This window comes from Python bivittatus, unplaced genomic scaffold (assembly GCF_059951505.1).
Source record: "Python bivittatus isolate LINGU-HERP-01145 unplaced genomic scaffold, Pbiv_v1 ctg000320_np1212, whole genome shotgun sequence".
NCBI lineage: Eukaryota > Metazoa > Chordata > Lepidosauria > Squamata > Pythonidae > Python > Python bivittatus.
Window position 1 is genome coordinate 1,662,447 of NW_028277052.1, and position 12,203 is coordinate 1,674,649.

Here is a 12,203-nt window from a genome sequence, read left to right on the forward strand (position 1 = left end):
GTGCACTGGCTGGGGAATTCTGGGAGTTGAAGTCCACCCATCTTAAAGTTGCTGAGGTTGAGGAACCCTGTTTTAGAGAGCTTATGGGTTACAGAACCAGCAGTTTTGCCAGAAGGTTCTCAAGGACTTATTTATAAATGGATTCTCAACTTTTCACTGGTTTGATTCATTTGCTTGAAAAAAACAACAGCTTTGACTGACAAAGCATTGTGGTTGATGAATGAGCAGCGGGTGCCTTTTTGAAGAAAGAAAACATCATCTACGGGCTGGAGAATGTCTAAGCAGATGCTGCCCGTGAACCTGTCCCCTAAAAGCCAGCCAGGCTGCGTTTTGGAAGGGAGAGATCAGCACGCCATTTTTTTCTCCGAAAGAAATGCTTCCAGACCGTTGACTAAAATCGCAAGACTCATCAGCGGTAGGAGGAAAGACAGCCCTGCTTGTAAATAATCTGCGGAAGCCAGTTTTAACGTGCTTTTAAAAAAACCCTTTACTTCTAATCTATGGGGATGTCAAGGACGAAGTCCAGGAGGGTCCTGGGGTCTTTTCACCCTGCTCCTTCTTGCACGGTGCATTTCGGCCCAGCCCCTTCGCCCTGACCAGGCAGCGAATGGTCAGACGAAGCTCTGGAAGTTAACCGCTCTTGTGCCTTCTCCCTTAGCAAAGGCGGAATTATTTGGGCACCACCCAAGAATGGCAACGGCTAAAAGACAGGGGTGGGGGAAAGACAGCCTCCTTCTTTTCAGACTGTGGGGAGCTGACATAATTCAGCCGATTTGCCCTTGTCTATTCATGCTCATCAGCGCTCCCGGAACTGGAGGTGACATCTGGATCTCTCCCAAATTCTGTTCAGAGGAAGAACCCCCAAATTAAAATTAACAACGCCCCACCCTCGTGGGCAGTTTCCCATCCACTCTTAAACTTTAACGTTTCTATCACATGTCACAGCAACGGGTGAACCCTCCGCAGCATCTCCGCTTCTCTGCATGAGTGCCTGCACTGAGCCCCAAGCGCCTAGGGGTGGCAGAAACACTGCACCGCCCTCCCCAGCATATTCACTTGGAAACAACTGCCCCCCACCGAAGGGGCCCCGCCACCTGCAGAGGCCTTCCGGGATCCCTTTGACCGCCGGGCGGGGCTCGGCCCGGCCCTCCCTTCCTTGCAGCCCCTCGTTCGCCTCCCCCAAGATTGCTCTTCCTCCCCAACTGGCGCCCTCCAGCTGTGCTGCACAGAAGCTGCCCCATCCTCACGTTGCCCGAGTTGCCCGGAGCTCTGCCCGCGCAGCGGCGACTCTGGTGCCAGCCAAACCGGCCCGAAGCAGCCCGCGCTGCGCTTCCCACCCGGCGTTTGCACGTCTGCTGGACGGTCGCCTCCGCTCCGGGGCGGCGGGGAAGCCTCTGCGCGGGCGCTACGCGGGGCGGGGGGCCGGAGCCGGCAGCGCCCGGGCTGCCGGGGGCGGGGGGCTTCTGGCGGGCCCAGCCCCTCCGGCCGAGCGCGGGCGCTTCCTCGCGGGATCGGGCGCGGGCGAGCCGGAGCAGCAGCAGGTGCCGCGGGGCGGGGCCGAGAGAAAGGGGCGTGGCGCTCCCCCGCCCGCCCTCGCCAGCTGCCGCCGCCGCCGCCGCCTCCATGTTGGATGCGGGCAAGCGGAGAGCGCTGTCCAGCAGCGGCTCTGGCTCGCGGCCCGGGCCGGGCCGAGGGGGGCGCTGGCGAGGGCGGGGCCCGCGCCCGGGCTGGGCCCGCCCCCGAAGCCTCCCTGCGCTCCCCCTCCCCCCGTCCTTGTCCGGACCCTGCGACCCGCCTGTTGGAGGCGCCCCCTCCCAGCCTCCGCCCCGCGCAAACGGGGGTGGCCGGCGAGGGAGGGGCGCTCCGGCCGCCGTGCCCCCGCCCGCTCCCGGCCCCTTCCCCGCGACTGCCCCGTCCGCGGCCCCCGCGAGCCTCCTCCGCTGCGGCCGGACTGAACCGGGGGGGGGGCGGCGGCCAGGCAGCGCCACTTTCCCGGCGCCCGGGGGCAGGCGCAGCGGGGTCCTGGGGCGCCTGGCCGAGAGGTGAAAGAACATGTGCAGAGCGCTCGCCGCCGGCGGGAGCGGGCGCGGGCGCAGCCACCCGCTCCGGCGCTGGGCGCCCGGCCGCCCCGAGGCCATCCGCCGGCGGGTTCGGCGCAGGATCGCCGTGCTCCTGCCCGCCTGACGGCCCGGGGCGGCGGGCGGTGGGGCGGGGGCCGGCCGCTGGCGGGGCGAAGTCGGCGGCCGCCTCCCCGGGCGGGCGCAGGGCGCAGGGCGCAGGGCGCAGGGCGCGGGCCGGGCACTAGGGGTCAGGCCAGCCCCGGCCAGGCGGCGGCGGGCGCGGGCCGGCGCCGGTGCCAGCAGTCAAGATGGTGCCCGGCCGGGGCTTCGCGGGGGAGGAGAGGCGGGGCGGCTCCGACGCGCCTCGCCAGCCCGGCAACGTCAGGCAGCGGCTGGTGATTTGCTGGCCGCGCCGCCGAGCCCCGCTAGAGAGGCTGGAAGCGGGCGCTGCGAACTCGCCTGCCGCGCCGCCGGCGATGCTCTGCCCTCGCCCGCCGCCGCCGCCGCCGCCGCGGGTCCTCCAGCAGCCCGCCCGCCTCGCCCGGGACGCCGCGCGCCGGTGAGTGGCGGGCGGGCGCGGGCCGAGGCGAGCCGAGCCGGCGCCCAACTTGCGCCGCTTCTGCTGCCGCCGCCGCTGCCGCCGCCTTCTGCTCTCCTGCCCGGGCGCGCAGGTCCGCGGGAAGCGGCGTCCGCCCGCCCGCCCGGGAAGTCTCGGGACGGGGCGCGCTGCTGCCGCCCGGCTCGGCGCTCTCCGGGGCTGCTCCCGCAGGGGCCGGGGCCGGGGCAGGGGCAGGGGCAGGGGGGCGGCGGACGCTGCCTCCGACCGAGACGCGGGGAAGATGCGGAGCGGGAGCCGCGCTCCTCCCCGGCCAACTCGGTTGCTTTGCGGGAACCGGAGCAGCGTCGCCCCTCTCCGCGCTCCGAGCTGGGGGCTGCACGAGGGAGTCCCGGGAGGGGCGCGGGGAACCGCCGCCCCCTTTTTTCCGGCCGGGGAGGAGGGCCTGCCCGGGGACCGCGCAATACTGCCTGCGGAGGGGAGGGGAGGGGAGGGGAGGAGAGGGAGGGTTGGTTAAGGTCGTGTGGACGCGGTGCCCCGGAAGATGCGCGCCGGGCGTGCGAAAGCTGCCCGAAGGAGAGCGGCTCGCTCCGTGGGCAGCCCTGGGCTTCCGCGCGCGCCTCTGGTCCTGTGAGTGCGGAGGGGTCCCTTTGGCCACGGACACGCGTCTGGGCACGCGGGGAGAGCGAGCGGGGATCGGGGCACCGGCATCTGCGGAGCTTCTGCGAGGCAAGCGAGGCGCGGCGGGAGGGCGGGCGAGCGGGCAGCCGGCGGCCGGTCCCCGGGCTGCGCAGGGGCCCGGTTCGCGGCGGGCGGCGCGGGACTCTCGGCCAGCGCCCAGCCCTCCCTCCGCCGGCCTCCCGCTTCAGCGGGACTCAGCCCCGCGGCTGCCCGGAGGAGCTGGAGCGGCCGTCGCGGCAAGGCAGGGCTCGCCCTTCGGCCAACAGGTCCTGCGCCGCGCAACTGCCTTTTCGGGGGGGAGCCGGTCGGGTTTCGCGCAGTGCCCCCTTCTTCGGGGCCGGCCGCGGCTCTGCCCAAGCCCGCCCTGAGCGAGCCTCGCCGAGGAAAGGGGGGGCGGTGTCCGCCGCGAAAGGGCCCATCGCGCCTCTTGTAATATGGGGGGGTGCTAGATTTGGCGCCCCCCCACGCCCTGTCCTGCCCCCCTCAGCCTGGTGCCTCTCAAACGCGCGGCTCCAGCCCCTCTCGGCCTCCGGCGCTGCGGATGGGGGAGTTTGGTTCCGCACGGGGGGGCGGCCCTGGAAGGTAAGAAGTGGGGCCTTTTTCTCGAAGTGGCAGGGAGTTATCGTGGCTGGAAGGGCGCAGCTTTAAGGACAAGCCTTTCCTGGGAAGAATCCCCCCAGCTTTCTGGGGGGTCGGCTGTGTGTGTTGTGGAGCGCTGCACTGCTTCTAAAGCTTTGGGGGGGGGTGCTGATAAGTTCTTTGCTCCTCCAAAGAAGTTGGGCTTAAGCCTTTAACAAAGGCAAGCTTTTTTCCAGGGGGAGGGAGGGCCAGACTTTGCTCTCCCTCTTGAGTTGGGGGGGATCCACTGGAAGAAAAGCAGGCTTCCGAGAGAGCGTTGCTGCCCCAAGTATTGGCTAGAATTAGGTCCCCGGCGGCTGCATTTCTTCTGTCCTTTCCCTCTTCTTTTCTCAGCCTCAGAACTTGTTCCCCGGCGGTGGGGCGGGGTGGGGCTCCAGAATTCTTGTCTGGATTCCTCAAAAGATTGTCTGTAGTTGTTGGGGGAGCAGTGATGCTGCGATGCTGTCCCAATTTGTTTTGGGAGATAGGTAGGTAGGTAGGTAGGTAGGTAGATAATTATGGAAAGGGCACCACCAGGAAATCCTTAAGGTGAAGTGAACCTGGGACGTTGAAGAAACATCCCATAAGAAGGCAGGGATGAGCCACTTCCATGTTGTTGGCGGGGAAACCAGGCAGCTGTGTTTGGGTGGCCACCAAGAGAGGAGCTGAATATTGAAGGAGTTGGGCTTGTTTGAAAACGTTTGCTCAGGATAGCAGTCTGGGGTTAGTTCCAGGGTTAGACTGGGTGTCCCTCTCCCATTTAGCAGCACAATCCCCTCCCCATGCCCACCCCCTGAGGTCTCAGTTTTCTTCTGGTGAGAGAGTGACTTGACCCAAGCATAGAGCCGAGTCAGACGTCCCCTTTTACCTCCTGTCTCCCACCCCACATGGAGTAACAGACTTTTCCTGCCCTTGGTCAGCCCCTGGGTTTGGGTTCTTTGGCGGCTTTCCGTAGCTCATAACCCTAATCTCATGACGGTGGACTATGTTTTCCCTTTAAAATAGCTTTTCCTTCCTCCTTTCCCCCTTCCAGATCGTTGACCCCCAGAAAGGTCAGCTCCAGACAGTGCTGTAGGAAGACTTCCTGATGCCTGCAGCCTGGGAGGAGCGCCATGGATTTGACTAAGATGGGTACGATTCAGCTCCAGAACGCCAGCCACGCTACCGGGCTTCTCCAGAAAGCCAACCAGATGCGCCTGGCGGGGACCCTGTGCGACGTGGTGATCCTGGTGGACAGCCAAGAGTTTCATGCCCACCGGACTGTCTTGGCATGCACAAGCAAGATGTTCGAGATCCTGTTCCACCGCAACAGTCAGCATTATACCTTGGACTTTCTCTCGCCGAAGACCTTCCAGCAGATCCTGGAGTATGCCTACACTGCCACCTTGCAGGCTAAAGTTGAAGACCTTGATGACCTGCTCTATGCGGCCGAGATCCTCGAGATCGAGTACCTGGAGGAGCAATGCTTGAAGATCTTGGAGACCATTCAGGCGTCAGAAGACAACGATGCCGAAGTCAACATAGCCGACGGCGCTGCCGAAGAAGAGGAAGACCGGAAGTCCAAACACATCAAGAACATCCTCATCTCCAAGCATTCCAGCGAAGAGAGCGGCTACTCCAGCCTGGCCGGGCAGAGCCTGATGGGGACGGTGGTGGAGCACAGCCCCTCCGTCTCCACTTCCTTTGGCCTGGCGGCCATGAGCCCCACCAAGGCCGCTGTGGATAGCTTGATGAGCATTGGCCAGTCGCTGCTGCAAGGGGCTCTGCCCCATCACGCTCTCGAGGACTTGCACTCTGCCGATGGCCGGTGCCCGGCCGTGGCCGAAATGAAGACCGAAGCCATGCAGGTGGAGGAGGCCCCCGGTCTCGGGAGCCCGAGGTCAGCAGAGCTGAGCGCTTCTGCAGGGGACAAGGCGGAGGACAAAAGCAAGCAAGGGCCGGGCACCCCGACCCGAAGCAGCGTCATCACAAGCGCCCGGGAGCTGCACTACCCCCGGGATGAAGGCGCAGAGCAGCCTGCCGAGGCGGTCCAAGGCCCCCCAGTCGGGCCGGAGCTCTTGGCTTCTCACGGGGAGAAGCCGATAGGCATCTACTCGGTGCTGCCGAACCACAAGAGCGACTCCGTGCTGGCCCTCCCGGCCTCCATGGCCCCAACTCTGCACGTGCAGCCGGCCCTCGCCGTCTCCATGGACTTCGGCTCCTATGGAGGGCTGCTCCCGCAGGGCTTCATCCAGAGAGAGCTCTTTAGCAAACTTGGGGAACTGGCCGTGGGGATAAAAACCGAGAACCGGACTGTCGGCGAACAGTGCAGCGTTTGCGGGGCGGAGCTGCCGGACCACGAGACGGTGGAGCAGCACAGGTAGCTCTTTCCTTTCTTGCTCAGCCCGGCTTCCTGTCGCGCCGTGCTCCGCGTTTCGTGCTTTGGCCCAAAGACGTCGTTCCTGGTGGCGAGACGGGTTGTGGTTTGGATGCCGTGCTGATGTTCCTTTTCTAGAGGTTCCAGGCAGGACGCAGAGTGGCAGGAGGAAGGGAAACAGGCTGGGGGTGCGTGGCGGGGGAACGATGCCCAGGTAGTTCTAAAGCAGAGAAAAGGCTCTGGAGGATAGATGGCATCTTTGCAAGGTGATAATCGGAATAGGCACGGTGGCTTGGGCAGAAGCAGGAGCTTCTCTTCTTCGGCAAGGGCTGACCGTGAAGCTGGCCTGTGTCGACACTTTGGCCACCCAGCATTGTTTCAAGGCGGTAGGATGGCTAGGGAGCATCAGTAGAAGGCACAAATGTCCCGCTGCCCGGGTACACAAGCTTCCCACGTGTATTTGCTCAGCCACTACGTGGCACGAAGGCTGGAGTAAGAGTGTTCCTTGGCCCGGTCCAGTCCTAGGACTCTTCTTAGGTGCGTCCTTGGGAGTAAATTGTGGGATGACGTGAAAGGTGAGAGCCAGAAGCGTGTCTTCCAAGAAAGACAGGAGATTCTTCTAGCCGGCTTAGAAGGTCGTGTGAGGCTGTAGTCCGAGGAGAAAGGCTTGGCTCTTTGCATGCTGTTAAACACTTGCCCCCGTGGCCGGGGAGGGTGATGGGAGTCGCAGCCCATGGCCATTCATCACTCGGTTTCATTTGCTGCTCAACTCAGCCACGCTTTACTCGAGTAGACGCGCTCCAGTTTATTAACGCAAAGCAGGATTTAAGCAACGTTTGCTTTCACCTTGCGCCCTCTGAGGTTCTGCCTCCTGGAGGGTGAGTTTTCACCCCGACGTGCAGTTTTAGGTTTATACAGAAATCGCTGCTTTGGCACTGGGTCATTTTGTAATGTTTGCACAGGTTTGTTTCACTTTAATTTATTGATCTGTTCTAAACCGTGTTAGGATTTCTGGGAAGGCCAGGTATAAATCTTTGTAATATCTCCACATTAACTAAAAACAAATCATATTGTTCACTGCACATTGCTGTGGCTCTTCTGACGTAGGAGTTTAATGTTCTTCCTTAAGGGACTTACTGATGACAGATTCCCTGAAAAAAAGTTTAAAATGTCCATTTGGGCTGTCGACATCCAGTTGCTTTAAATGGAGCAGCCGGTTAAAAACAAATTGATGTATGAAGGGAGGTTAATACATGGAAATCTGTCTTCACTAAATCGTAGATTTGAGCACTGCTTTCGTTTAAACCCGGCTGCTTAAAAGGTCCCTATTTTTAAAAAATCAAGTCAAATGCATGGAAGGAGGGGCACCCATTTTGACAGGTGGCTGTTCTTGTAAAGGCAGTGTTTTCTTTAAAAATAAGTCTGTCTGTTTCTTGCGGTGACTTCACTCACCTTTTCCAGTTTTCATGAATGCCCGTTTAGGCTGCCCGACAGCACCGGCCTTCTCTGTTTCCGGAGCAGGCGGTTGATCCTTTTGGAGTTTGGGGCTTCGCTTTGCTAAGACTCGGCTAGGAACCCCCCAGCAGACAGTCTGCACCAGTCTGGAAGGTGGAAAAGGCTCGGCTGTGCCTGGCCTTGCTTGTCATGCACAAAACCAAGATTTGTGCCTCGCAGCTCTGTGGTTTAGTCTTGTGCAAACATCTGTAGTGGAGGTACACATTTAAGCATATTTCTTGTGTCTCTAATACTGTGTAAACATATTACAAGGCAGCCCGCTAATAGGATCCAGAGCCACAATGCAGAAGATGCTCAGAGATGTTTTAATGAGCCGACAAGTTTAATTACTGTAGTTCAAATGTACATAATGTACATTGGCGATGCCGGGGTGTAGCAGACTCCTTCGGTCTTTGTGGCTTTTAGAAAAGGCTGGGGAAGCCAGTGGGAGTGGGAAGTGGAGTAGCCAAGGTTGTGTTCCCAGCTCCTCCCCTACCAGGGCCACATCTTATAGGGGGCTGGACTGCCTCTAGCCCCACTCAGAAGCTTCTGCCCATTGAGTCCAGCACCTTGGCTGAGGGTCCTGTTGGGCCACCCAGGAAGGGCTGATCCTGCTCCCACAATGATTGCTTTATAACCCTTCGCGGCTGGCTTTTCAGCGCCTCGGCCTTGCTAACCTTGGTTGCGCCGAGGCCCTTCTGCAGCCAGTGGCCGGTTTCTGTTCCTGAGCTGCTGCATGGACAGAGAGGCACCGTCACCCCGGGGTGTGTTGAGCCTCGTAAAGATAATGGGAGAGAGAGGAGCAAGATGGAGTGGGCTTGGAGACGCCTTCCGATGTGCTGCGAGGCTTCCCTGGGGACAGCAGGATCTGAAGCGAGCTCCACAGCCTGGCTTGCCTTCTGCCCGCAGGTCCCCATCATCGGGTTGAGGGTCGCCACTCCTGTTCCCAGCCAGGCCACGGAAGCAGCCGTGGGCCTGTCTCCAGAGAGTCAAGAGGAGGAAACTGCTCAAGCGTCAGGGAGTTAGAAGTAAAGCCATGCTCCCCTTCCGAAGGCCAGGTCATGCGTGGCACCGGGGGTCCCGGACTTCTCCCCCCCCCTCCCTCCCCCCTCCCCCCCCCCATGCTGCCCTCTGGTTCAAGGATCAGGAGCTGGCTTTTATTCCGAGCTCCCTGGCATCAAGTCTTGCCCAGGTGGGAAATGTTGTGGTTAGGGGTTTTAAGCGCCGAGCCGTTCTGGAATGGCCAGAGCCGGTCGATCCCCTTGGTTGCTTCTGCCTTCCCTGCCGGTCTCACTCTGAGGTTTGAATTTCCTTAATCCTGTCAAATGGTTGCTTGACTCCATGTGAATTGCTGAACTGATGAGTAAGATGGCAGATTTTTCAGTCTTAAAAAGATGCTTTTCAAACAAGAAAAAAAAATAGAAGGGCTGGTGGGTTTTTCATCTAAAAAAAGCCACTTTTTTTTAAGCGTCATGCTCTGTGCTCTTTTAGATGCAATTGAAGCAACACCTGTAGTTGGCAGAATTTTTTATTTAGGATGCTCTTAACACAGTCTGGCTGTTTTTTCTCAGGGAAGGGGGAAAATGCAGGGCCAAAGAGGAAGGATTCAGATGCCGTCATTTTTTAAAAAACGATGTGATTTCAAAATGGGCAGCATAATTCAGCAGAAGTTAATTAGGGCTCTAATTGTTTCAGAAGGCAACGTAGAGAGGGCTAATTCTCACGGACTGAGATGGAGTCAGCAGCAATTCATCTTGGTGAATTTTGCCTATGACCATGCAACCAGAGCTAGGCGCGCGCATGAAGGTGCTTCAGTCAGTTGGGAACTTGAGTTATATGGGGACACCACGTTCCCAGCAGTGGAACTAACATTTTAGCAACCCATTAGCACTGATTAAATGTTTCTTCCCACGATATATTCCAGGTTTGGTTAAACCTTCCCGGTCATTTAAATCAGGCCATCAAATCTGGAAAATTTCATCTGAAGGTGCTGAAAATTTGGGTGTCCCTGATATTTATTGAAAGCTGCATTGTTATGAGGCGTGACACGTTGGTCCCAGCGCCTGTGGTTTCTTGATTTTTTGTTTCCTCCCCCTTCTTTTGGGGTCATTTTGCTTAAACAATTTTTAGTGCACAGACTAGAAAACTGGAGAGGTTTTTATAATAATCATGATTTCCAGAGGGCAGTGGGATGCTAGAAAAATGAGTGTAAATTTCAGTTGTTTAGTGCTTTGACCATAGCCAGATTTCATTCTCATTTGTCAGAAAAAGTTGACACGTACCAGAGAATGTTTGATGTACAATCTTTTATCGTACCTACTGAGAAATTTGAAGAATATCCAGATACCTTGACTTACCTGTGTTATCCCTTTTCCATCATTTATTAATAAAAAGTGATAATTCTTTGATCAAAAGCTAACAATGTTCAGAATTGTGTAAACGTTCATTTAAAATGTGGATAATTAGATGAATTTTAGCCAAAACTGCACAGTAATTTCTAACATTACATGCTGGCTTCATGGCATTACTGGAGAATCATAAATGAATGTCAGCGTTAATTGAATTTCTGTCATTTTTTAGAATGGTGCTTTCTTGCAAGATTCTGCTGCTCTTCCAGTAGGCAGAAAACAGTGACAAAATATTTCTGGCAAAAGGTGTGCTACAAAAGATATTCAGATGGAAGATCTTCAAGTTGGTGATTGTGGTTCCTACAGTTGCTTCTGTCTTGGCTTCCCAAAGGTCTTCTGAGGCCCATGAGTGTAGGGTGAGCCTCTTGGCCAAACTCTTTTCTTACTTGAGAATTGCAGCATTAGTACTACCTGTTTCTTTCTTCCAAATGGAGGTTATGGTTTTGACTAACGGAACATGTATTGAGCGTGGAACTATAAACTTCTGTAAATAGAAAGTTTCCAACAAGGTTCAGAGAAGTTCAGACTTAATTTAATGTTTGTGTTGACTGCAGGTTTTAGATGCCAGTTTGGGGAGAGGGGGGCACAGAAGGGAAGAGAACGGATGCCCTGAAACTCAGTGATATTAATGAAAGCCTTGTCTGTTTCTCCAGAAGGAACTGTGCTTTTAATTCCAGCGGATGCTTGGAACTTTGGGGGCCTTGTCCCACGCTCGGTGCTCGGGGGGGTGGTCGAAAAAGCCGGTGGCCGCAATGGGACGACCGCAGCTCCAGCATCTCGACCCTGCGCTGTGGACACCCCAGCTCTGGGTCTTGGAGGAGAGACAATGGGCCCATGTGTGTCTTTCTCTCACGTGTGGCACCGGCTGCTCTCTGCTGGATGGCCTTTGGCTTCTCCGCAGCCCCGGCTCCTTCCTCCCGCCCCGCGCTTGACAGTGATAACTTCCAGAATGTGTCGGCTGGCTCAGTGCTCCCTTCCTTCTGGCCGATGGACCTTATTAGTGGCACCTGGCGTTGGAACCGGCTAATGGAAACCAGCGTGCCCGCTCCTGGGACTGCCCGTCCGGCAAGGAGCTTTGCGGGCCAGCCCCGGTCCGGCCAAGGAGGCTCTTCTGAGCTTTACGGCCGAGGGGAGTCCGGAAACGAACGCTGCCAGCCGGGTTCAGGGCTCTGACCCCAGTCGGGGAGCCCGTGAGCCTGGACGGAGCCCTCCCCGGGAAGTTGGGCGAGCTGTTTCTCGTCAGGGGCGGGGAGCTCGCGTGGCCTTGGACTTTGGGGTTTAACTGTTTCCATCCATGGAATGCAGGATGGAGCCTGGAGAAAGGGGCCTGAGGTCCGCTGGTCCTTTGGAGAGACCTTGGGCAGCAGAAGATCTTGAGGTCCTTTACCAATTCCTCCCTTGGCCCTTTGGTGGTGACTCTGAAATAGGGCTTTTGATGTGATGGATAGATTGATGTAGTGTCCCCCTCACCACAGCCACCCTGGGCGGGTTACAACATGTAGAAATGACACAAATCCCATATAATATGATGCATAAGCAACAGCTGAGGAGTCAGACCAACTAGATAAAGAACCACCACATCACAGCCTCTCACTAATACTCCAGCTCCTGTGCCTGGGAATGCATCTGTGTCTCAAGAGCCTTCTGAAACGCCAGCAGCGTTGGGGCCGACCTAATCTCGGGGGAACAGTGTTCCCAAGAGCAGGCCCTCCAACAGAAAAGTCCTTCTTCCTGGGTCCCACAGGATGACATTTTTGACCAACGGGGCCACCTTTCCTGCTGGATCTAGTGGGGTGGGTAGATATAATCGGGAAGAGGCAGTCCCACAGATAACCTGGTTCTGTGCCACCTTGGATGCATGTGGAAGCCAATGCAGCTTGCAGAGCAGAAGTGCAATGCGGGTGCACCGAGGCGCATTCATGATCATTTCCTCCCCTTTGGAAGTGTAAAAATTCAGTGCCTGGCTTTGAGAATGTTTGCCTACCTGTCTTCTCGATAAGGAAAACCCTGTTTTAAAAAAAAAAATCTGG

The 12,203-nt window shown here is 57.7% G+C and overlaps 1 protein-coding gene across 3 annotated transcripts in view; it reads left to right on the forward strand.

Moving 5' to 3' along the window:
• The first annotated feature begins 2,297 nt into the window (after positions 1-2,297).
• ZBTB16 (zinc finger and BTB domain containing 16) overlaps positions 2,298-12,203 on the forward strand; it is a 136,860-nt gene continuing 126,954 nt past the window's right edge. Inside the window, exons 1-2 of one of the 3 annotated variants that reach the window (XM_088138912.1) lie at positions 2,298-2,619; positions 4,949-6,274. In XM_088138912.1, the coding sequence (XP_087995038.1) occupies positions 5,028-6,274 (1,247 nt within the window). In that variant the 5' untranslated portion in view covers positions 2,298-2,619; positions 4,949-5,027. Of the gene's footprint in view, positions 2,620-3,260; positions 3,880-4,948; positions 6,275-12,203 lie in introns of those variants that run through there. The other 2 variants (XM_088138910.1, XM_088138911.1) reach the window with 2 other exon arrangements.